Here is a 24020-nt window from a genome sequence, read left to right on the forward strand (position 1 = left end):
ATCTCTAGGATCTGCTTGAGACCGAATTTCGGACCATCGGATCTTGAAATACTGTTAGTTAACTATCTTCGCTATGCCTTTAACCTCCGTATTGCAGAACTGGAGTTATTTTTAGATTTCTCGATGTCTAGACCTTTTGTGATTAACATAATTTTCAAATTCGATTGTGGAGGAAATGCTGCTGTTCAGGAAACGTTGGTTTTCTTTTCCTCTTTGATCGTTGAGTGCATAGCCACAGAAAAGTTCATATGTGGCTTCTTAGACATCCTGTTGTGAACTGTTTGGAGCATGTGTCCATTTTAATGTTTTCTTATTACGATATCCTGGATGCAGTGGTTTGAACCAAGATAATTTGTAGGAAATGCTTTGCTGCTGAGAGACGTACGGCTCAGACATGTCGTTCTAAATTATGTTTGCTTATATAAAGTTTAAGGATGCTACCGCACTCGTTTGTTCGTTAACTTCGTTTAAATTTCTGATGTTGTTACTGTTGCCTATAATCTTGTAACGACGATTCATTTAAATTCGTGCAGTGTAACTTCTTTTTTTATTGCTGCCTCTAATACTGCCGGTATTACAAAGTATGTTTCTACTGCTTTTAAACTAACTTCTCAAATACGCCTTCCTTTACAAAGATACATCTTAATACTGTGGATATATACATTAAAAAATCAGAACACTTTTGAAAGATTGAAACTTGACGAACTAAGGTTACATAAAAATACGTAAGAAACACTTTATCCACGGAGGAATATTTAACATTACTTGTTTTTAATATTTTTATTCAGGCTATTTTGGACAAGTGAATATTATAGGAATGACTTTTTATATAACTCATTCCTTTGCGAATGAAATGACATTTTTATTTTTGTGCAAACTTTAGTTTAACAAAGTTCCAGATCCTTCAGAAATTTATTTTTTTTTTAGAAACCTCTTCTGTGACTGGCAACCATCTCCGCTTTCTCACCAACTCACCTTAATTAGAATCTAACAAAGTCTGCCACTTATAGACCGATTTAGTCCTGACAGCTCGGTGACGCTAAAGAGGGGAAGTAATAGGAGTACTGGGGAGAGCTCCGGAGTAGAGATAAGGGGGAGCGGTCGGTAAAGGAATGCAGTACAGCTTAATTGTACTAGAAACATACCGTTCTACTGCACGCATGGCATCCGATCGCTCCGAAGGCAAGCGAGTGACTAACCCAAACACCCCTTGGCGTAACTAAATGGACTCTCTTGACCCAGGCGCCGGCGACTGTCAGGACTAAATAATCGTATTGTACATTTGGTACTGTCTCCGTTGACCGTCACGAACAATAGAGGAAAGAAATAGCAGAAAGAAAAAGAATAATGTATTTGTGCGTTATACAGCATCCACAGAACTACATCAGTCAGCTACATCAAACAGTGACTCCAATTGCTAAATATTACGTAAGAAAAATACTTTAAAGAATTTTGTACATTTGTTAATTATAAATATTAATGTCCTTTTTAAATGTATTAATAATATTCATTTTCATAAGGGATTAAATTATAACTTTCCTCCTTATAAGTACCAACCACTCCTACAATCTGTGTTTGACGTAGTCTATAAATGCAAGCTCATTATATCGTCAGTATATCATGCAAGCTCATTATATCGTCAGTATATTATCATATGACTTCCTGTATTGCTACATTTGCGAGACAAGGAAATTCGATTAACACAATTTACAAACAAATAATATATTTTATTGTAATTATTAACAATATACAGTGTATAAAAATGTATCCACATTTAATATATTATGAGTATATTTATTACTTAATTTAACGTGAAATATGACAGTCATCTTGCAAAATTGATTTAGTTTCTTAATCATTAGTAAGACACACGAGAAATATTATAGTGTCTGTATAAGTTAATTCTAGTGAACTGAGATCTCATAGTCTTTTTTCGTACATGTTAATTCTTTAGTTTTCATCACATCTGTCCAACAAAGCAGTCTAGTTCCTCAAACTGTCAATTAACCATCATACTTTGATCACATACATGTAAAATATACCTAAATAATTAGGAACGAGTTAATGTCTAAGCTTATTTAACTACTGGAACTAGTACGAATGTTTCAAAATGTATTATTCTCAGGTCCCTTGTCATGTATAATGGACGTTCGGCGGACAACACTTTCTTTCGTATCATTACAGATACGATTACTGTTTGTAATATGAATAATATTTAGAAACAGGAAAAAATAGAGTCGGTATCGGAGATGCTGAAATTTTGCATTTCCTTCGAAATGTTGAAATTTGCAGCTTTAAGATACTTTCTTCATTTTTATTTTTATGAGAAAGTAAAACGAACGTATTTGAAGAGCAGTTACGCTGCAGGAGTTCTGCTCTAAAATATATTAAACACTTATTTTGGCACTATTTGCAGCTCCTGCCATCACGACTTACATAACAATCTTTGTCATAGCTCATCGTCTTAATATATTCGACAATTTCTAATCCTTATATCTCTAACTTTTAAACAGCTTTTTTCTGTCTTACATTTTTTATATTTATGTATTACTGAATTTGTCAACTTAAACATTCATAATTATTTGTCACTCCATATTGGCAATAGTAGGTTAACTCACAGTCAGCCCAATATTTTTTAACTGAAATTGAGCTATTTGTGAGGAACAAAATAGAGAAATTCGAATAACATATTGAAAAAGAAAGCAAGAAATGGTAGATAAAAATGTAGAAAGCAAGAGGAAGGAGGAAAACAGAAGGGAGAAGACAAAGAATTAGACAGGGAAGACGAGGAGCGTAGGAAAAGGCAGAACATGTGATCAAAATTTGCACAGAATTATTGAGAAATCTCTCAGAAAGTGGTGAAAAGAACAATTCCTGGAAGAGTTAGTGGCGCAGATTTTGTGAGCCGGAAAAACATTAATTATAAACGTAATCATATAATTATTAATTAATAAGTAGTTTGACAATACTGAAACACGCCATAGGACACATATGAGTTCGAATCCAGCTCTCAACTTTCACGAGCAGAGCCAGGCTAAGATAAATCGTTTGTATGCAAAGAGGAGTAAGCATTAATGACAGTAATAAAATATAACAGGCGAAAGCATATATCCTTAATGACTTAAAATACCTTAAAAATGATCGTAATGATTGTGTAAAAATTATATAGCAAAAACTTTTGAATGGTTTCGAGCACTTGTACGGGAAACTGTAGATGAAGTCACTTAGTCGCTCAGATCATGTACTTCCATCGAGTTTTGGGTATATGGGCTTCATCTCCATTGCCGTCGGTGTTGATAAGTTTTTGTAGTCGTTAAGCTTGGAGCTGAATTCCTCTAGCACGTCTCGGAACACGGTCGTAGTCATGTTCTGGCCCAGCAAGTGCAGGAGGAGGAAGTCACCAACCTGGAACAATGTCAGAATACTATATAACATCAAATAAGTTCAACCTACTGGTTGATTATAGTGCTTTCTCCGTGTTGTCTTGCGTTGGGTGATCGAATGTTTTGAAATAGAACACAGACCTTATAGGATTTAGCGTCTGAACGCAGTTCAATCTTATGGAGGAGTACAGTTTTATGAGTACAAGTAGCAGCAGTTACTGTTCTGTTTATAGATCATTTAAAATTCAAGCACTAGATGACAAGTATATGTAAGCAGTGGCAAATTACAGCGCAAAATCCTTTCTTATACATGAAGTTGAGATTGTCAATTAGTATCTATAACGACATTGTATGGCTAATGCTGCTAATATAACTTCTCTTAGATTCATATAAAATAAAAAAGTAACCCTTATCATTAATTAGTAGTAGTAGTAGTAACAGAACTGTTTTATTTAACGGCGCTTTAAACTGCACAATTATTCAGTGTCGAGCTTAAAGATGGGAGAGAAATAGCCAATGAATTTTGTCTGGATCCCTCTATCAGAGCCTGTGTTCTTTTACGTACCTTAAATCTACGACACGGAACCCACAGCTTCACTTCCCTCCCGAAGAACCATGCTAAGGATTTTATCCCCTCCGCCGGGTAAGAAAAGCGAACCTCGGATGCAAAGGCCAGCATAGTAACAGCGAGACCACTAACGACATTGTCGCTAACTGTAAGTTGCTTTAAATCTTGTAGCTCTAGGATAAGAAGCTTACCAGATATCGTAACAGATTACAGTAAAGAATTCTTTAATATTATATAAGCATATCTAAATATTTTCTTTACCAACACGTCTCACGTCCACATGCCTCAGCAGGGGTGAACCAGTAAGGGGGTAACGTGATGATTCTGTAGCTTCTCAAATTCATCACGATGCTGGGTGAACACCGGTTCCATACGCTGGCTGAAATTTCATTAAACAATTTCTGGAACCCTTGAAGATTCGAACCAGTGTTCATTCCGTAACGCTAGTCCAAAACATGACGTCTTAAGAGCACGCGGTTATGGCGTGAGACTGTTGTTATACGTGAGTTGGAATTATTATTAATCTACGTAAAGATTAATTTTTGGTCCTACAGAATATATCTGTTTTGGTAACAACGATTATTAGGACTGAACTTCTGCGTAGCTCAGTGGTTAGAGCTCTTGGTACGTAGGCACAGCACCGGATCGATCCGGTGTTGTGGATTGAACTTCGGCGTAGCTCAGTGGTTTGAGCACTTCGTACGTAGAACCAAAGACCCGGGTTCGATCCCCGGCGCCAGAGCGAATTTTTCTCCTTTAATAATCATTATTACTATTAATGCAATTAATGAGACTGTCTCTTTTGCATCTTAATGTTCCGATTCGAAATCAATTTTCCATCAGTTGAAAATATTGTAAGGAAGCATGCAATAGTCCTTTGTTGCCGATTAGCTTGTCAGAAAGTTCTCAATTATCTGGAAATATCATTATATGCAAATAAGTGATAGTAGACTACTCCTTCAAACATGTTCTTATGGAAGCATTTGAACAAGAGATCAATAATTAATCAGTATATCGGCAGATCAACGACTTACAGTATTTATACTTTGAGATAATAACATTTCAATCGTGAGAGAGATCCCTCTCATCAAGTTCTCAATAATGCATTTTATGCTCTCGATTATCAACTTGTGAATCGCCCATTTACAATTAAAGAATTTTATTGTAATGAATTACTGAAATCAAAGTGTTAAGAAAGCGACATAAATGTAGAGTTTTTGCGTCTTACTATCATGTTATCTGACATCTCTAAGTTATGAGATCTTCAACTATCTGAAACTGGGTCGCCTTTGCTCACAATAGGGTACGGTACTTGGCTTATCAGAAGACGGAAATGAACATCCGGGTTTTGCACGAAACGGAACAACTGAATACGGCCAGAGATGATTAGCTCATTAGTTACAACTTATATCTGAACAAATGCTATCAGTTAACAGGATAAATACTAAAAACAAAAGCAACATTTCACTACTAATACCAATATAGAGTTTGGCCTTGGCAGGTTCTTTGCTAAGGGAAATGTTCAACAGTATTTGCTCCAACCCATCACTGACCTACCTCGTGATTTTATTGGTGAGAGGTCTTAGAGATTCGTCTCTTTACATTGTCATGCCATTTTAATCAGCAATATTTATTGTATTTAATAAATTGAAAAATGTTTATTTTGGTTTTTATGTCTTTATTGTAATATTTCAGTCCAATACGACTAATTTTTCGATAAAATCGCATTTATGTAAATAATATTAACTGCTGTTGTTTTTTATATAATATCTGGATTTTTTAAAGTTGATTATTTAACGACGCTGTATCAACTGCGAGGTTATTTAGCGTCAATGAGATTGGTGATAGCGAGATGGTATTTAGCGAGATGAGGCCGAGGATTCGCCATAGATTACCTGGCATTCACCTTAAGGTTGTGGAAAACCTCGGAAAAAAACCCAACCAGGTAATCAGCCCAAGCGGGGATCGAACCCGCGCCCGAGCGCAACTTCAGACCGGCAGGCAAACGCCTTAACCGACTGAGCCACGCCGGTGGCTTAAGAGCTAGCTGTAGTGTTGGTACAACCATCGTTTTATACAGTTTCAGAATTGAGCCAATTGAGCCAATTCTTGCTTTCTCATAAGCGTATAATTTTTGTTTTAGGAATGAGGCGTTATAGTTAATGAAGGAGAAATAGTAGTGTAGTAGTAATGAGTATGAGAAGTGAGAGGTGTACGAGCAGTAGCTATAACACAATGAAGGAGGAGGAATAGACGTTGCAATAATCATAGAGCGGTAATAACAGAAACTGTACACGAAGGAGACGAAAAAGAGGTAGAACCGTATGTGTGGGAGGAGGAGGGCGATATTAGAGAAACGGAGGGAGACGAATAAGAATACGTTGATGAAGATGAAGAATTAGGATGAGGAGAAAATTATTCGAAAATCAAGGTAAAGTAAATTTTAGAGAATAGGCTGATTTTGAAGAACAACTTACCTTAGTCTTGGCCACGATTGTAGACACTCCGAGTGGCACTTTGTACTTGAAGCGCTTCTCCAGGATGACCTTGCGGATGGGAGGGTACGCCACTATCACGAGGCTGTAGAGCAGGGCCAATCCGGACATCACGGCGAGAATGATGAACCAGAACCACAGGAAGATGAAGATCTTCTCGTTCAGAATGTTGAGCGGCAGAACACACAGTGCGTCGTGCAATTCAATTGATCCTGAAAACAAACATTACATTCGAAGAGCTGGTTCAATTTATAGGGAATTCAAGGTGTCCAATTTATAGCGAATCCAAGGTGGACATTGACCATGTTCGTGCAGATATTCTCTGGAATATCCAGTTCCTATTATCTCTTCTTATTGTTAATAATAATAATAATAATAATAATAATAATAATAATAAGCAAAAACATTGCACACGGAACAACTGGATTTGTAACTAGAAACGCCCCGACTTGTGCCATCATAAGTTTTAAAGACTAAGCTATATTCTGTTTTGATTTCAAATTTGGAAATATTATGCATACATACCTGAGGGGCCGAATTTCTGGAAAACGCATTTGGTCAGTCGAGGGAAGATAGCGATCATGGGATCCGTGCGATTTACTTGATCTTGATTTGAATACTCAAGCACTTTTGTTCCGTAAGTCAGGAATGCGTGTCCCAAAAACTTGTCCAGGAAAAATATGTTGCCAACCTGTTGATTTAAACAATAACAATAATCTGTCAGCTATCTACAGAGTTATGAAGATAGGGAGGGTGTGATAACATCAAGCTAGAAAGATGGTAATCATGTTTCCTTCAAATAGGCTACTTCGGTTTCTCTTGTTAATTTCTTAATTTCTTTCCCGCTACTGTACCATTGTTACCATAACATAATCCCAACGATAGTTAAAAATGTTGTCTAATAATGTTATCAGATCTTACAAAGATTTTGCCGCTATTAAACGCATATGAGATCAGTTTTATTTTCTGCGCCACTAACTCTTTCAGAAATTATTATTTCTTTCACCACTTTCTGAGACATTTCTCAATAATTCTGTGCAAATTTTGGTCACATGTTCTACCTTTTCCTACGCTTCCTCATCTTCCCTGTCCAATTATTTGTTTTCTCCCTTTCGTTTCCTCCTTCCCTTTCTTCACTCATTTTTTACCTCCATTTCTTGGTTTGTTTGTCAACATGCTATTTGAATTTCTCTATTTTGTTCCTCATAAGTAGTTCAATTTCAGTTAAAAATATGTCAGTCTAGCTTTTCTGCTACAAGATTCAGAAGATTTGAAGAGTATCGTATGGCTAGACCTTTCTGGTGAAGTAGTTTGTGAGACATGGTAATATGGTATAATAAATGTATTACAATTAATAATTTCGCGAACTGGCGGCCATATAGCATCGTATAGATGAGGCGAAGCCTGGCATGTGAGCTATGCGGTAGGGGAAAGAATAGGGTAAATTAGTGTCTGTTGAACAGTCGGGCATGTTGGACACTTCAACTTTAACGTGTTACCTCGTCACTTGTGGGCATCACATTCTGCTAGAAGTCAATGACGGAAGAAGCCAGGAGTGGGGCTTCTTCCGTCATTGACTTCTAGCAGAATGTGATGCCCACAAGTGACGAGGTAACACGTTAAAGTTAAAGTGTCCAACATGCCCGACTGTCCAACAGACCCTAATTTACCCTAAGCTATCAGAAAAAGAGTATGTTTAATGATGGTTAGTATTATACGAATCTACCGACACGGAAGTTCATCTCAGACTAAAACTTATCTTCTCCCTCCATACCCATTAGTTATATAGCCACGGCAGATGATAAGATTACAGGACAGGTCTTGCCTCCTCTACTACACATTTTATCTCAGAATGCATTATAATTGTTGTCATGTCACACGTAGGCTAATGAGAATTAATTCTTTTACGTGCGTGGTTGTGTGAATAATATTAGCTTATTATGTTGGTCGTAGCAGCAAAGTCCATCACGTCAGTATTTGAATAACATGAACGTACCAAGAATAGGTCTATTGGCAAAAACGGTAATCTAAACTTCGACAATGCTCCAACAGTTATACAATACACCGTGTTCCGCTTATAAGTATAATAAAAGAAATAGTTATAATTTCATAACAATGCATGCAAATGGGTTAAGATTGGTACCATTGTAAAGAGGAAATTGGGAAGTTTTAATCCATTGTTGTTACTTATTTTTAGAAGACTCACGCATGCGCAGATCATTAAATAAGAGAATTCGTATCGTATCTTTAGTCAGTCAGCATGTGGACGCCACAGCAGAAAGCCTTTTGTGTGCTGTCATTAGCAGAACATAGATCCATAATTCGTGTACAGCGCTTGTTTCGCCGTCAGTACAATCTTAGACCGAGGGAAGCTGTACCGACGTACGTCTCAGTAATGAAATGGGATAGGCAGCTCAGAGAAACAGGAAGTTTGTTGTCTAATGCAGGTAAACATTCCAAGCGTAAAGTATCTGACGAAAATGTCGAACGCATTCGCGAGGCATTTCAGAGAAGCCCGCGGAAATCCATTCGACAGGCTAGTGTGCAGTTGAACATCCCACCAACAACAGTGCATACAGTGCTCCATAAAAGATTGCGTTTGCGAGCGTACAAGCTGCAACTTCATCAGATGATTACGCCGAATGATAAACTGGAACGAAAACGCTTTGCAGAAACAATGTTGGATAAAGTGGACGATGACGACACATTTCTAACTCGAGTCTGTTTCTCAGATGAGGCAACCTTCCACGTCAGTGGAAAAGTAAACCGACACAATTGTCGCATCTGGGGGTCGGAAAATCCAAGTGTCGTAATTGAACACCAACGGGATTCCCCTAAATGGAATGTTTGGTGTGGGATCATGCGTGACAGAATCATTGGTCCCTATTTCTTTGCTGAAAAGACAGTCACTGCAAACACGTACCTGGATATGTTGCAACTGTATGCTGTGCCACAACTCCCAGATGGAGCAATTTTCCAGCAAGATGGGGCTCCACCACACTTTGCCAACATGGTTCGCACATTCTTAGACGAACAATTCCCTGCAAGATGGATCGGAAGAGGATCACCGTACATCACATGGCCTGCCAGATCACCAGATCTAACACCACCTGATTTTTTCCTGTGGGGGTTTGTTAAGGACCAGGTCTACAGGACGCCAGTACGTGATTTGGCAGACTTACAAGAAAGAATTTATGCTGCTGTCAACAATGTTACACCAAGATGCTTCATAACACTTGGGTCGAGGTTGAATACCGGTTGGATATTTCCCGTGCCACCAATGGAAGCCATGTTGAGGTTTATGGAACATAAGGTAACAAAAATTCCCAGTTTTCATTCTTTGTAGCAGTTGGTTTCAACTATATACTTGTATTAATTCAGAAGTTATAGCTATTTCTTTTGTTATACTTATAAGCGGAACACTCTATATAATAAAGAAACCATAGGCCAGCGGTCATCAGCACAGAGCACCCTAAGACTAGCGTCTCTTACCCGCTGAGAAGACACTACACTATGGTGCATTCGTAGCTGCTAGCGGGTATGCTCTCTACCTCTTCCTGCTGCACGACGGGGCACAACACTTTGACGACCACTGCCATAGGTCATCATGCAGTGTTTTTAAGTGGCACAAAATTTCGAGGAAAGTAAGGGGTAGTCGGTGTTATAGCCTATATATTGTGTTCAGCACATCGAGTCATATTCTTCGGTTCATTTCGAAATATGTATTTTCATAATTTCATTACTGTTTTAGAAAATGATACTAACATTGGTAGAAGTAGCTGGGGAAATTATTTTGAAGGTGTATTTTCGTAAGATAACACCGCAATGTCATTGGCTAATAACTTCGAAGAGTTGAATTAATTCTTTCAATTATTTAATGATAATATGGTTTATTAGTGATATGCGTATGTAATAGTAATGTCCACTTACCACATTAACGAAATTGAGTATCTCACATAAGAAGTACCCAAACGCATAAGCATTGTGAATATGTAGAGAATCCATCAGATACGTGACGACTTTGTTGGTGCGTTCTTTTCTATCCTCTTTGGTGTCGACTGAAGATCCTCTCATACCTTCAGTGATTTGTCTAATCTTTCTCTCTTCCCAGTTTTTCCAGAACCAGTGGGGAAGATAGAACATGATTCCCTGCAACACATCATCAATATGATTTTCTTCAAAATGCCATCATTATTAGAATATTATTACCTGCAACTAATCGTTACAACATGATTCCTTGTAATATTGAAATTTTTTCTTCAACACATAAACTTGTCTGTGGCTGGCTTACCTGGAGGAATAGCACGAACGGAACCCACTGGTAGTAGTTGTGGTGCGTCGGCTGTTTAGTTATGAAGTGATTTCCCAGGCCATGGGCAGCGACGTGTCTTCCCACAATCTGACTTGGTTCATGAGGTAGGGTGAATGTGGATGTTATCCAGCAAAAAGTGTTTATAACATTTATTTTGTCTTTAAATGCTTCATTAAGGCATTCAATTGGGTTTCCTGTAACAATTTGTGTCGAATTTACCATTTTAATAATTCACAGTGTTATTTGAGAATGAGTAGGATTTAAAAATTAAAATTTTAAAACATACAAATAATGCAATTCAATAATAATAATAATAATAATAATAATAATAATAATAATAATAATAATAATAATAATAATAATAATAATAATATAATAATAATAATAATAATAATAATAACAACCATCACTTTTTCCCCCAGTCTCATGTAAATGTTTCATTTGCAATGTACTCACCAATAAGACTGTTGGCCGTGCATAGGATGCAACAGACGAATAGAACGGCTGATGTGACTCGGTAGTGGAACCTGAATACTGCGTTGTCTATCACTTCTTTGTCGATCAGAAATCGAACTTTCACGAATCCCGCTGTTGCTGACAAAAGACCGAACAGCGACATCTTCTCAAAGGCAGCTCCCTCAGGTGGTCACTGAAAAATTGAAGTTAGGCGTGTACATATCATGGAGAAGTATAAGAGACAGAGATTTCTATGTCTTCACAATCTTCACGAAGCTTGAGTTTATGAGGGTACTAGGAACAACAGACTGTGCAGGTACTATTTCGCATTATCTGAGATGAAGCGATAGTAGCGATCGTAGTGGTTAGCAACTATTTATGGATGCATATTTACTACGTATTGAGCTTCGTGACTGTGATGTCTTCTTGGCCACTGCACTAAATCATTTCTTCTGGAAATCTAGTCCTACTTCGCTTAATATTATAGAAGTAATCAGAGCCGGATAATAGAAATTAATAGAACGTCGATAATGATAGGAAAAATCGAAATACTCCGAGAAAACTTTACCGAGAAATTTTTTCATCTCGAATGTCACAGGATCTGCCAAAATTGATAGAGAACGGCAGAGACACACAAAGTATCCCAAGAAAATCGTCACATAGTTCTGATTTTCCATCTAAAATCGTTGCATGATTTGCTTAATGTTTTTTTTAAACATATCTTTTCATCGCAATCTCTTACTCCTGTGTTTAATTAACCAAAAATATTTGTACGGAGAGCAGACAGTGAAGGCCAACATTATGTAACTTCCTTACCATCTTGTCAGTAATTCATCTGTGGTCCATATACTTCTCTCAAGGTCTTCGCCTTCGAATACTCTAATTTCTGCTTCTGTATGTGTTTGAAGGAGATATACATCCAATTACAAAACCATACAGAAATAAGAGATCTAAAAAGTGAATAGCTACTGATGATTTACGCAGTCAATGAAGCACAGCTTTAAAGGACAATGAAAACCACGGTCTTGGGCTCGAATCCCTCTTGGATGTTTATCCATTTTCATTGTAATGTCCTGAACATGCAGTACTCAGAATTAGTAAAAATTGTAGAATTTTATTTCTCTATACCTGGGTGCACTGCCAATCTTAAGAGTATTTCCTTGGACAGAGGAAAGGAACATATTATCACTAGTCAGTAAAAGCAAGTCTACAGATACAGTAATATTATTTGTAACGAATTTCAGAAAGTCATTCAGAAACAACGTTTTTTTTATTTACAATTCTGAGAAGTATGAGTGGTAAGTTGCTGTGGTAGTAATACACAGACCTTTACACAGACCGAAATGGTCTGCCACTAAAATAAATGATAATACTGTAATGCTCTCTGAAGCCTGATTACTGTAATGTGTAACTAGTCAGTCATGTATGTAATGGGAGGAGAATGAAGTGGCCACCGTATTCTATTATCTCCTGGCTTAGTTACCTCACGAGTGGTGGCTTATTGGTGTCACTTGTGAGGTTCAAACCTCCCTTCGGACAATTGACCAGCAAAAACTGTAATGTCTATGCCAAATAAGAAGGTACCGGTGATAGATAAGATAACGTGTAGCTATTACTGAAATGTCCAATCATGTCCATATTAAATAAATAAGTGATATTGATGTATAGCAAATGAATGATATTTGGTGTCCATATTGAATACAGCATAAGTTTTTTAGAAATTCATAATGTTTCCTGTTATCGATTGAGTTGATGTGCCGATATATTGTTTTGTGTTTCTGCATTATGGCAATCCTAACCATGGACCGTATTTTTGGTAATAGCTATACGCGCGAAATTTTCAACAATTGCTTACATTGTTACATTTACCCTTGTAGATACCTAAAATACTATATTTACAGAAAAAATTACACTTTTACACTTGGCATGCCCCCGCGAAAAGTAAACATCATACCTAGAGGCTCGTCCTCATCCTATCCCTTATTGTTACTCTGAAAATGTCGTAATCCTTCCTACGATGCTGATATATTACATATTATGTAAACAAAAAAAAAACTATGAAAAGTTGTATATTAAACATAACATAACATATTTAATTGTCAACTTATTTCACGAAATATCCACCGTAATATTAAGTCATGCACTTGATTTCACCAAAAAATACGACCTCTACTAATGTCAAGTTTTAACAAATGAAACTATGATAAAAAAAGTATGAAAATCACTTTAAAAATAGGGGTGTCGGTAATTAATGACATCCTTCAATTGAATCGTCGTTACGTGAGGTGAGAATAATTAGGTACTTACGCACTCCTGAACAAGATGTCGTTCACTACGCGATCCGTTTGCGTGAACTGCGACTCGAAGACTGACTGAGTCAGAGAATGCCTTGCAATCTCTCCGACAATTCTGTCATGCTTCCCGTCCGTCGCATTTCCTTCTCTCGCACAAGTCTCACGTAAGAAAATTCCCCTTTACCATTTCCTCGTAATCACAGTCTCGATTTCAAGATAAATATTAGGAGTCGTCTCATGTCTGCACACTGACTGGTTGTTCCTTAGAAAGCAGTGTGATATTTATGTATGTATTTCCAGAGACATCTGGAATATCTCTTCCATTCATCCTCGAAAGTAATGACTTTTCACGCTGAAGACGTGTTCAAATGAAAATCCCGTCATGGACAAAGATGGTGTTGAGGCAAGTTTCGTGGTGGTACTTTTTTCCCCTCCATCCTTCCAGGAGCTCTTTAGTGAAATAATATTTATTATTATTATTATTATTATTATTATTATTATTATTATTATTATTATTATTATTATTATTATATTGATTCACAAAGATTAACGGCGGCAGAATTGAGATTTATGCGTCGTACAGCGAGATACACGAGAATGGATCACATTAGAAATTTTGACATTTTGAAAGAACTGCAGATTGAACCGATTACGGAATACCTACAGAAATACAGACAGAACTGGAGATCACATGTCATCAGAATGCCTCGTTCTAGAATTCCACGCGAAATTTTAAATTACCATCCTGTGGGCAAGAGATCCTTGGGCAGACCGTTGAAGCGTTGGCAAGAGACCGTAACGGGCCACATGCAAGGATGATGATGAATTATTATTATTATTATTATTATTATTATTATTATTATTATTAATCCAGACGTTTCAGATGGGCAGGGCATGTAGCACGTATGGGCGAATCCAGAAATGCATATAGAGTGTTAGTTTGGAGACCGGAAGGAAAAATACCTTTGGGGAGCCCGAGACGTAGATGGGAGATTAATATTAAAATGGATTTGAGGGAGGTGGGATATGATGATACAGCCTGGATTAATCTTGCACAGGGTAGGGACCGATGGCGGGCTTGTGTGAGGGGGCAATGAACCTCCGGGTTCCTTAAAAGCCATTTTAAGTATATAAGTAAGTAATTATTATTTTCATCATAATTTTGTCAGCCAATACTCGTCGATTTTGATCAGGGGTACAGTAAGTATATTGCTTCTAGAAGTGATCTTTGAATGTTACTCACGGAACATATTATTATTATTATTATTATTATTATTATTATTATTATTATTATTATCATTATCATCATTTTATATTCTCAGGCAAACACTCGACGATTTTGATCAGGGATAGAGTAAGTGTGTTGCTTTTAGAATTCATCTTTGAATGTTACTCATGAAACGAACTTCATGCTCTAAAAAAATATAATAATATGCATGTAACTACGCAATAAAATTGTTGAAATACGAGTAATATGCGCTAAAAGTTGAAAAATATGCAGTAAAAAGTACACTTAGATGTTTATTTGGTTTAATAATAAGACATAAATGAAAATAATTTAAAGTAATAATCGTCATCAAGCCATCATCATTTTTATTAAATCAGTTTTTTCTATAAATGTATTAATTGCTCTTTTTAAGTACGAGTAACTTTCTAACTTTCCAACTTTTTTTACTTTCTTTGACTTTCACATAATTATAATAGCAGTAAACAACCAACGATTTCTACATACATACATACATACAGTTGTCCACACCTGTGGAGTAACGGTCAGCGCGTCTGGCCGCGAAACCAGATGGCCCGGGTTCGAATCCCGGTCGGGGCAAGTTACCTGGTTGAGGTTGTTTCCGGGGTTTTCCCCTAAATCCAATACGAGCAAATGCTGGGTAACTTTCAGTGCTGGACCTCGGACTCATTTCACCGGCATTATCACCTTCATATCATTCAGACGCTAAATAACCTAGATGTTGATACAGCGTCGTAAAATAACCCAATAAAAAAAATATACAGTTTTGTTCCTATGAAATCAGAGCGCACTAGAACATTGTCGTCGAAGCAATTTCATGACTTCAACAATACGTGACCTTATTGTCGCAGGTGTCTAAATATTCTACATTCATTTTTGATTCTACGAAATCGATCTAGGCGACAAGACTAAAATAATAAAAGGCGGGATGGTCAAATGTCGGATTGCTATTGGAGCGGGCGGACTAAAAGACCATTGTCGAGAAATCAGAGACTTGCCGGTGGTCAATGAGGAAAGCGCGTCGATAATAGAGCTATTATAGTCTCAAATGAAAAATGGCCCAACTCATACATTAGGGAGATAATATTCATTGTCGTCGCAGCAATGTCGTACTCAACAGAAATAATTATTGGTTTTATTTCTTTCGTAATTTTTACATTTCTTGAAAATTATTCTTACTTTTATCACAGAGAACTTTTTGAAATTAGGCAATAAACCGGGCAAAACAAGGAAAGATGTTAATGTATGCATTTTAATGCAAAATAAAAATATATAATGCATTTAAAAGGGGAAAACCCACGAAATATGCATTTATGCAAAATAAAGTTGGCTTCATTCGAATGTAGAAACCATGATCGGCAAAGATCCAATTTTGTTTTTTCAATAAGCCAAATCAATAAAAACATGCAATTGCATAAAGTTCCAGTGTCTAATTATTATTATTATTATTATTATTATTATTATTATTATTATTAATCACGACGGTACCGCGCGCACTCTCTTTTAAGATAAGAAAACAATTTCTACTTCTCTGCAAGGAATCGAACATGATCTGCTTAATTTGTAACGGTCTTGATTGCGTACAGTATATAAACCACAGAAGGGTACTGATAATATACAGTAGCAGTAGCTCTTAAAGATAATAATTATACATTCCAAACTTGTTCATTTATACAGTTCTGCTCTATGACATGTGTTTTGTGTTAGGCCTATGTAAATAAGCCTAAATCGTTGCGTACATCCGGCAAAAATTACGTCATATAAATTCAGCCCCCAATACACAGTAAAAGGACTGTAGGAGGGAGAGGATACCCAAACTGCTTAACATTGAATGAACAAGGGGAGGAAGATCATGCCTTACCCTCCGCCCTGTTTGTATATTAAGGGGTTGATTCGTGAATCACGAAATGCCGACCACATGACTTTACTTGATAACATAAAGCGTTTGTAGTTGGCATGTCTTTATCTGATATCATTTTTTTCAGGATTAGACAAATCCCGGACGCCAGGACGCCATTGCGCTAAAAATTTTTATATGGCGCCTCAATTTTTTATTGGGCTCAACATTTTTAAGACTTCGGTTTCAAATCCGGACTCCAGGTCGCCATTGCGCCTAAAATCTTTATATGGCATCTGAGTTTTTTTTATTGAGTTTAACATTTTTTAAGACTTCGTTTATTTTATGTCGCTACGACTAATAGTCTATATGTTAACAAAAACAGTCGTAGGAAGAAGTTCAAGTGTGTAATATGTTTTATTAATTAATTATAGGCCTAATACTGTTTAATATATTTTAGTAAATGCATATTTATTTGTACCTCATTGAATGTGTGGGTATAATGTGGTGGCTTCTGAAAAAAAGGGGGATGCGCCTGTATATTTTGGAGTTTTGTCTATCCTTGACATTTTTCTTCATGAGAATAAGGAAAAGCAAGAAATGAAACACGAGATGTAGCCACCGGTAAAGTTCAAACAGTGCCTACTGCTACGAGCTGAGAAGTTGGCCAGTGTCAGGAATGCCATTTATCAGTGACCTTGTAAGTTGAGATGCGTGAGCAATGAGGAAACATAAACCTATTCCGCGAGGCGATAATACTGTATTAAAAAATATAGACTGAACACTTAAACAGAATAAGACGGGGTTACTGAATGAAAATGCTTCATTGTGCATGGATGACATCATTACACTCACTCCCATGTTCCTCATACTATGTTGCATGCCATCTCGTCAGCTCTAACTATACTAATGCAGAACTGCTCCCGAGCGTGAAGTCGATGCGTACTTGAGCTTATTACATGGTTGAGTTTTTTTTGCAGACTTTTCTTCTTCTGTATAAGGACAATGTCAGGTAATCACAATCCTCGGCCTCATCTCGCCAAATACCATCTATCACTAATTCCGTCGACGCTAAATAACCTAGTAACTTATACAACGTCGCTAAGTAACTGACAAAAAGTGGCCGCCAGTCGCAAGCCCTCACTCGCGCTTCGCGCATGCGCGGTGTTAAATCAGTCATAATCGCATCGTAGTCGTATACCCGATCGAACGAGATCACATTTATTTCAATCCTGTTATTAGTCACAAAGTTATAGTGACGGAATGGATCACCTTGCAAACGTTAATTCGCTGTTACCGTCCTGGTATTGTGTCGTCAGACGTATTCACGAGATATTCCGTTCGACACTAAAATCAGCTCGCCAGCACATCGGAGTCGCGAGATATAGTGGCCGAAAATTTTCGCCCACGCCCAAAATGATCGCTAGTTGCCGCGGGTCCCGTGCGAAGCGCCAACTCAAGGTCGTGATCGCATCGTAGTCGTATACCCGATCGAACGAATTCACAAACTTATTTCAATCTTGTTATCAGTCAAGAAAATTGTATCGGAATGGATCATCCTGCAAACATTACATCGTCGTTTTCTGTCCTGGTGTCCCATGTTTCGGTCCGATTTTAAAAACGTATTCATGTCAAAAAAAAAAAAAAACACACACCGGCGGATTGTTAAGTGATACGCTACTGAGAGTGAGGAGGTGCCCTCGTTTTGTAATGGTGCGCCAGTTCCAATAATAGCACGCGTTTTTCTTGGCGTTTCCCATGACGTCAGTTTTGAAGAGAACGTCACTCTGCGTGCAGCCCAGAGGCAAACGTTTCGTGTTCATTAGGAGAAAATCTGCGCTACTGTCTCTGGATAATTATGTTTTGTGATTGCGAACATGAAGTTGCGGCATGAATACATTACAAAGAGTGTTATTATAGATACAGTATTTATGATTATTGCTGCTACTATTAACTGCATTTAGTACGTAAGAACTGAGTGTTTGTCGCTTGTCTTGCGCTTCTTCTGTTAACCTATTATTGACTGATCACTTTTGGTTAGCACATTGTTGTTGTTTATTCAACTGTCCGAAGGCAAGTTCGATCCTCATAAGTGACACGAATAAGGCGACACTCATGAGGCAACTAAGCCAGGAGATAATGGGTTAGGGTGTTCAGTTCCTGGTTAGTACATGAATTAATAAATATTATATCTGTAATCAGAATGTTCTAAAATGTATTCCTGGCCTTTTGCTTGCCCTCAATTGTCGTAAGCTATTGTCTTGCACGATAATGGCCAAAACACGTAGAATTCCCAATGTTTGTAGATTGAGGACCCTATTTCTTGAATCATTATAATGATGCTGAAGTGTACTGCGGTGAGAAGGAGAAAAAGAGAGAAACCAAGAGAACAATGGATGAATGGCGTCAAAAGGAAGAGGACTAGAAGAGATCTGAAGAAGAGCCGAGGACAGAGATTTGTGGAGGAGCAAAATTTCTTTGAGTGAAGGATAACTACTGTATTATAATAAAAATTGTGATAAAAGTATTATTACTTTTATTATTATTATTATTATTATCATCATTATTATCGTTATTATTATTATTATTATTATTATTATTATTATTATTATTATTATTGCTGTTAAACGTGCCTTTAAGATTCTTAACTAACATTATACATTCACAAGTACTTGCACTTTTGTCATATATCGGTATACCGCAATACCATCTCTAAGGCCTAAATTACATTATCAAATTTCTGAGTTACAAAATATGATAAAATTTTTGATCAAATATATATGATCAAATGTAAGATTTTGAGTATATTACACTACGTCAAAGCTTTTGTCATATCTTTCATCACAGTTCTAGTAATGGATCCACACAATTTTATGCATGTTGCTACTATAAGTGCAGTATTGTATATTACATTAATACTAAAGAATAAATTTAAAAAAAAAATATTATTTGGGTTAGAGATTGGGCAGGGAGAAAAGATACAAAAAGAATCCATCAAACTCTATTGAAAGAACTTCAGTGTGAAGATGTAAAATCCGATACTAAGTAGGATTTAAGAATGGATGACGAAACATTTCATGCGACTCATAATGTTATATTAAAAGTTTTGTGGTTTTCACAGACCATTATGTACTTAATGTCCGCCATTTTCTTTCTTCTTAGTCACAGATTTTATCATCATAACTTTTATCACAGAACTATGTCACAGCTAAATGTGATCAAAGATGCTATATTACACTGTATATTTTATCTAATTTATGTGACACAAAAATTTGATAGTGTAATTAAGATAGGCCTGATGGCAACACATCGCAAATTTAATACACCAGTGCCTGTACAAGGAGGCAGTTCGTCACTTCCCTGCCGGGAATCAAGTCCGAACCCGCTGGATCTTTATAGTATAAAACGCTAGTATGGGCCTGTAAGTTTGTTGATAGTAACTTATTTTATCATTCATGAAATTTTGACTGATTTCGTTACAATCTCATTGTAGTTGCGTAATTATTTATCTGTTTCATGTGCTCCTGCAATTTTATTGCAGTCTGTGAATGACACTTGACTATGCATTGCTTGGAAAGCCTTTGTTTCAATGTGGAAATAGAATTAAACAAAGGAGTGCACTTTTCATCAAGTCGTGACGATTGTGCGGAGGCTCACCATTACACAAATGGCGAAATGTGTGTTGAAAGAAGGTCGAGGAACAGTCACGACTGCAGCCAATCGGTTGTTACCGAGATGTTGCCTGTATAGCTAGCGAGAGATTTTCCAAGTGTGTCTGTAACATGCGCTTCATGTTTAAGCTTGCAAAGAAATAAAAGACACCAATGAACATAACATTTTTCATGGAAGTGCAGAAACTCTCTAGAAACATACAGTATTACTAAGTAGCATAAACTAAGAAACATATTACGACAGCCCATAAAGGGCCAAGGCCGACCAGTCGGTTGCTGGCCTCATGTCCACATGTCTCAAGAGAGGTTAACGATTATCCAACTAGACCGGATTTCACTATCTATCGTAGTTCTCAAAATTTATCACGATGCGGGGTGGGCACCGATCCTATACACTGGCCGAAATTTCATGAAAAAATTCCATCTCCCATGAGGACTCGAACCAGCTCGCATTCCGTAACGCGATTAGTAGACATGATGCCCGCCTACATGGAGCTTCGTACATAAGGGGAAATATTCAGTTTTTATGATTTTGGTCCGAGGTAAAATACAAATTTTTACTTCATTTGTGTTGTATTTTTTATCCAGGGAAAATATTCGTCGTTTGCTCAAAGAATGATACTGATTTTTTTATATAATAATCCGTGGCGCTACAGCCCGTGAAGGGCCTAGGCCTAGACCGACCAGCCGGCTGCTGGCCTCACGCCCACATGCCGAAGCAGAGGTGGACGATCATCCAACCAGAATGTAGGTATCGTGTGGTTAGCACGATGATCCCCCCAGCCGTTATAGCTGGCATTCGCAACCGGATTTCGTTACCTATCGTAGCTCCCCAAGTGCATCACGATGCTGGGTGGGCACCGGTGCCATACATTGGCCGAAATTTCATGAGAAAATTTCTTCCCCCATGAGGACTCGCACCAGCGCGCATTCCGTAACGCGAGTCCTAGGCAGGATGCCTTAGACCACGACGCCGGACACTGAATTTTTTTGGTGCAAGGACAATATTCGCCTTTAATGCAAAAAAAAAGGCTGAAGATCGTCTCGGATTGTACGCTATAATCTAAAGTAGGTTAAACGAAGTTTTACGAGGCTAGAAAATAAAGAGAATAATGTGGAAAATAATCGTATTTTTTAAATTACAGAGGTTAGGAAGTAAAGTAGAATGTTAAATATAAGTAAATATAATTCGTTATTCAGTGCATTTTTTTATTTCAGAGGTTACTCCAAAAACGACCAATTTTTACTTTGTTATTTAACGACGCTGTATTAACTACCGTATTAGGTTATTTAGCGTCGATGGAATTGGTGATAGCGAGACGGTTATTTGGCGAGATGAGGCCGAGAATTCGCCATAGATTACCTGACATTTGCTGTGCAGTTGGTAAAACTTCGGAAAAATCCCAACCAGTTAATAAGCCCAAGCGGGAATCGAATCCACGCCCGAGCGCAACTTCAGATCAGCAGATATGCGCCTCGGCCGACTGAGCTACACCAGTGGCCGATCAAATGTTGATCCTGATAATAGAGCAAGAATCGAAAAAGATACCAAAGGAAAGCGAAAGGTGAATCTTCAGTCTCGTTGCACACAACACACGGGAGAAAAATGTACCTTAATCATTGAAAATAACCTCAGAGTTGTAGCACACCACTCTAAAGACACGATGAGGTCAATTTGAAAGCTATAAATCCACTCAATCCGCCCCCCAGATATCTTCGTTTCTTGTATATAGCCTATGTAGTTTATCCGACCGATAATTTTCTCAAACATTTTTACACAATCACACGGAATCGTCACGTAACCCTGTGGTACCACTATTATGTTGCACGACTTGGGAAAGTATATTTTCTTCCATCCAGGGTAAATCTGTGTACTTACCTACCAAAAAGCGTACCATGCAAGACATACCAAAGGCCTGAACAAATCAAACCTAACCTGTCGCTGATTCTGGACCTTACGAAAATTCGCTTATTTATTTTTCGAAATATTTGTATATTTGTAAAGGCATACATACATACATACATACATACATACATACATACATACATACATACATACATATACATACATACATACATACATACATACATACATGCTACCTCTCATCGTGAAATAACGCAACATAAACCAGACATCAGTCCCGTGTGTGATGCGTAGGGAGATCGAAGATTCAATAACCGAAGTATTCTGAAAAATGAATTCTGGAACAAACTAGCGCACAAGTGCTGCAGCTGTTATTGTACTTTTACAGCACAAGTATCACAATCTCCCTCAAGTGAGAGATTATTCACTAATGGCTATACCCATTTTCTTGAAGGAACTGAATAAAACCACAAGAAGTGCTAATCGAGCCCAAGCCTTCTCGAATAGGAAGCGACCATGACATCCAATAAAATCCTCAGTAAATAATACTAATACGTTATATCAGCTTATCACTTAACACTTGTTACACTCCGCCAGAGCACCGCACAAACACAGAACTATCTTCTTACCTGGGAGCAGCACACGTACACAACCAACGACCGTCAAGGAGAACAGATGAATGACGAAGACGAAAGAGTAGAACCTTGGTCCATAAGAGATTTGAAAGCGGGGCAAAGACTGAGCGGGTATTTCCCCTCTCGGGAGTATATTCATGTCCATGTGACTCAGCTTAAGAGGAACCAACACACTTCTGCGTATTGTGGGAAGGTGGCGCTCCATTCTGACGTAATAAGCAGGACGAAGGCAATACTGTTCTGTGTCTGACCTCGCCTCTTTACTACAGAACTGGTTGCTTTTTACATAGGCCTATATAATATGTATAACAACCACCGACATTACAATACTCATCATCGATGTGTGCGTTTTTATGACTCAAAAATACTTTAAAGTGACCATTAAAATAGCATTAAAGTTAAAAAAAATTACTTCCAAGTTTGGGGAGTAGAAAAGACATTAAATATGTTAATCATAAAATTTACGATTACATTATAACAGTTCTTTCATAACATGAAATAACTGTTAGTTATTCGCCGATACTATGATTTCACATATTTTAGAAAATGAAATCTCTACATTTGTAGCGAATACTTTTTTTTCAAATTCGAAAACAAGTTCTAAGTGACTTGCTTTGCTATGATTCGTTTTTTACACGTTTACTTAAGGCGCAGTTAATTTAATGAGTTAAAGTCCTGTTAAAATGCTAAAACAATGATTCCTCTTTGAATTCGGACTTACCTCACTGGAAATATTTCAGCAACTGAATGTCAATATTAATAATTTAATATTCTGTTCGTTATCATTGTCAATAATCTCGTTATAGGATGTGTTAATGATATTGTTATTGTAGCCAACAACATAAACATCACGTTATGCTGTTACGATTTTATATCCCTACAGTCAATGTTGCCAACCATATTGGAATTGAGGTTCCTGCGTGACGTAGCCGTGAAAAAGCAAACAAGTATTAAAATATAGCGACTTGTGTGTAATTTTAATGTATAATGATTTTTTTAAAGAAAAACGTGACATCAACAACCTTAATAATAACATAATAATTACTATTTTCAGTAAGAGAATTTAATAGTATATATCTTTAAATTGAAACTGTCCATTTTAATTTTTTTCATTTAGCTATATCTATTACTTAACTTATAGTATTATATTCTGTAACTGGAACTGCCCCAAGCACGAGCAGTTGCTCTTTTGGATGCAAAATTATATAATTTTAAATACAGTATGTATACTTTTAATTTGAATAAATTCACAGTCAAAT

At 37.2% G+C, this 24020-nt stretch overlaps 2 protein-coding genes across 3 annotated transcripts in view; one reads left to right on the plus strand and one right to left on the minus strand.

Annotated features, from left to right (window-relative positions):
- spg (dedicator of cytokinesis spg) overlaps window positions 1-24020 on the plus strand; it is a 657455-nt gene that overhangs the window by 418872 nt on the left and 214563 nt on the right. The window lies entirely within an intron of this gene.
- LOC138715251 (innexin inx3-like) lies at window positions 1707-22903 on the minus strand. 2 transcript variants are annotated; one of them, XM_069847976.1, is made up of 7 exons: window positions 22756-22903; window positions 11215-11407; window positions 10738-10952; window positions 10377-10595; window positions 6972-7137; window positions 6429-6658; window positions 1707-3405 (listed from the first exon to the last, which is right to left on the minus strand). In XM_069847976.1, the coding sequence occupies exons 2-7, from the start codon at window positions 11375-11377 to the stop codon at window positions 3238-3240; spliced, it is 1161 nt and encodes a 386-aa protein (XP_069704077.1). In that variant the 5' UTR covers window positions 11378-11407; window positions 22756-22903; the 3' UTR covers window positions 1707-3237. The 2 variants fall into 2 exon arrangements, with proteins under 2 accessions (XP_069704077.1, XP_069704076.1); XM_069847975.1 differs by lacking the exon at window positions 22756-22903 and adding an exon at window positions 13522-13711.

The sequence above is a fragment of the Periplaneta americana genome, chromosome 15, assembly GCF_040183065.1.
Source record: "Periplaneta americana isolate PAMFEO1 chromosome 15, P.americana_PAMFEO1_priV1, whole genome shotgun sequence".
Lineage (NCBI taxonomy): Eukaryota > Metazoa > Arthropoda > Insecta > Blattodea > Blattidae > Periplaneta > Periplaneta americana.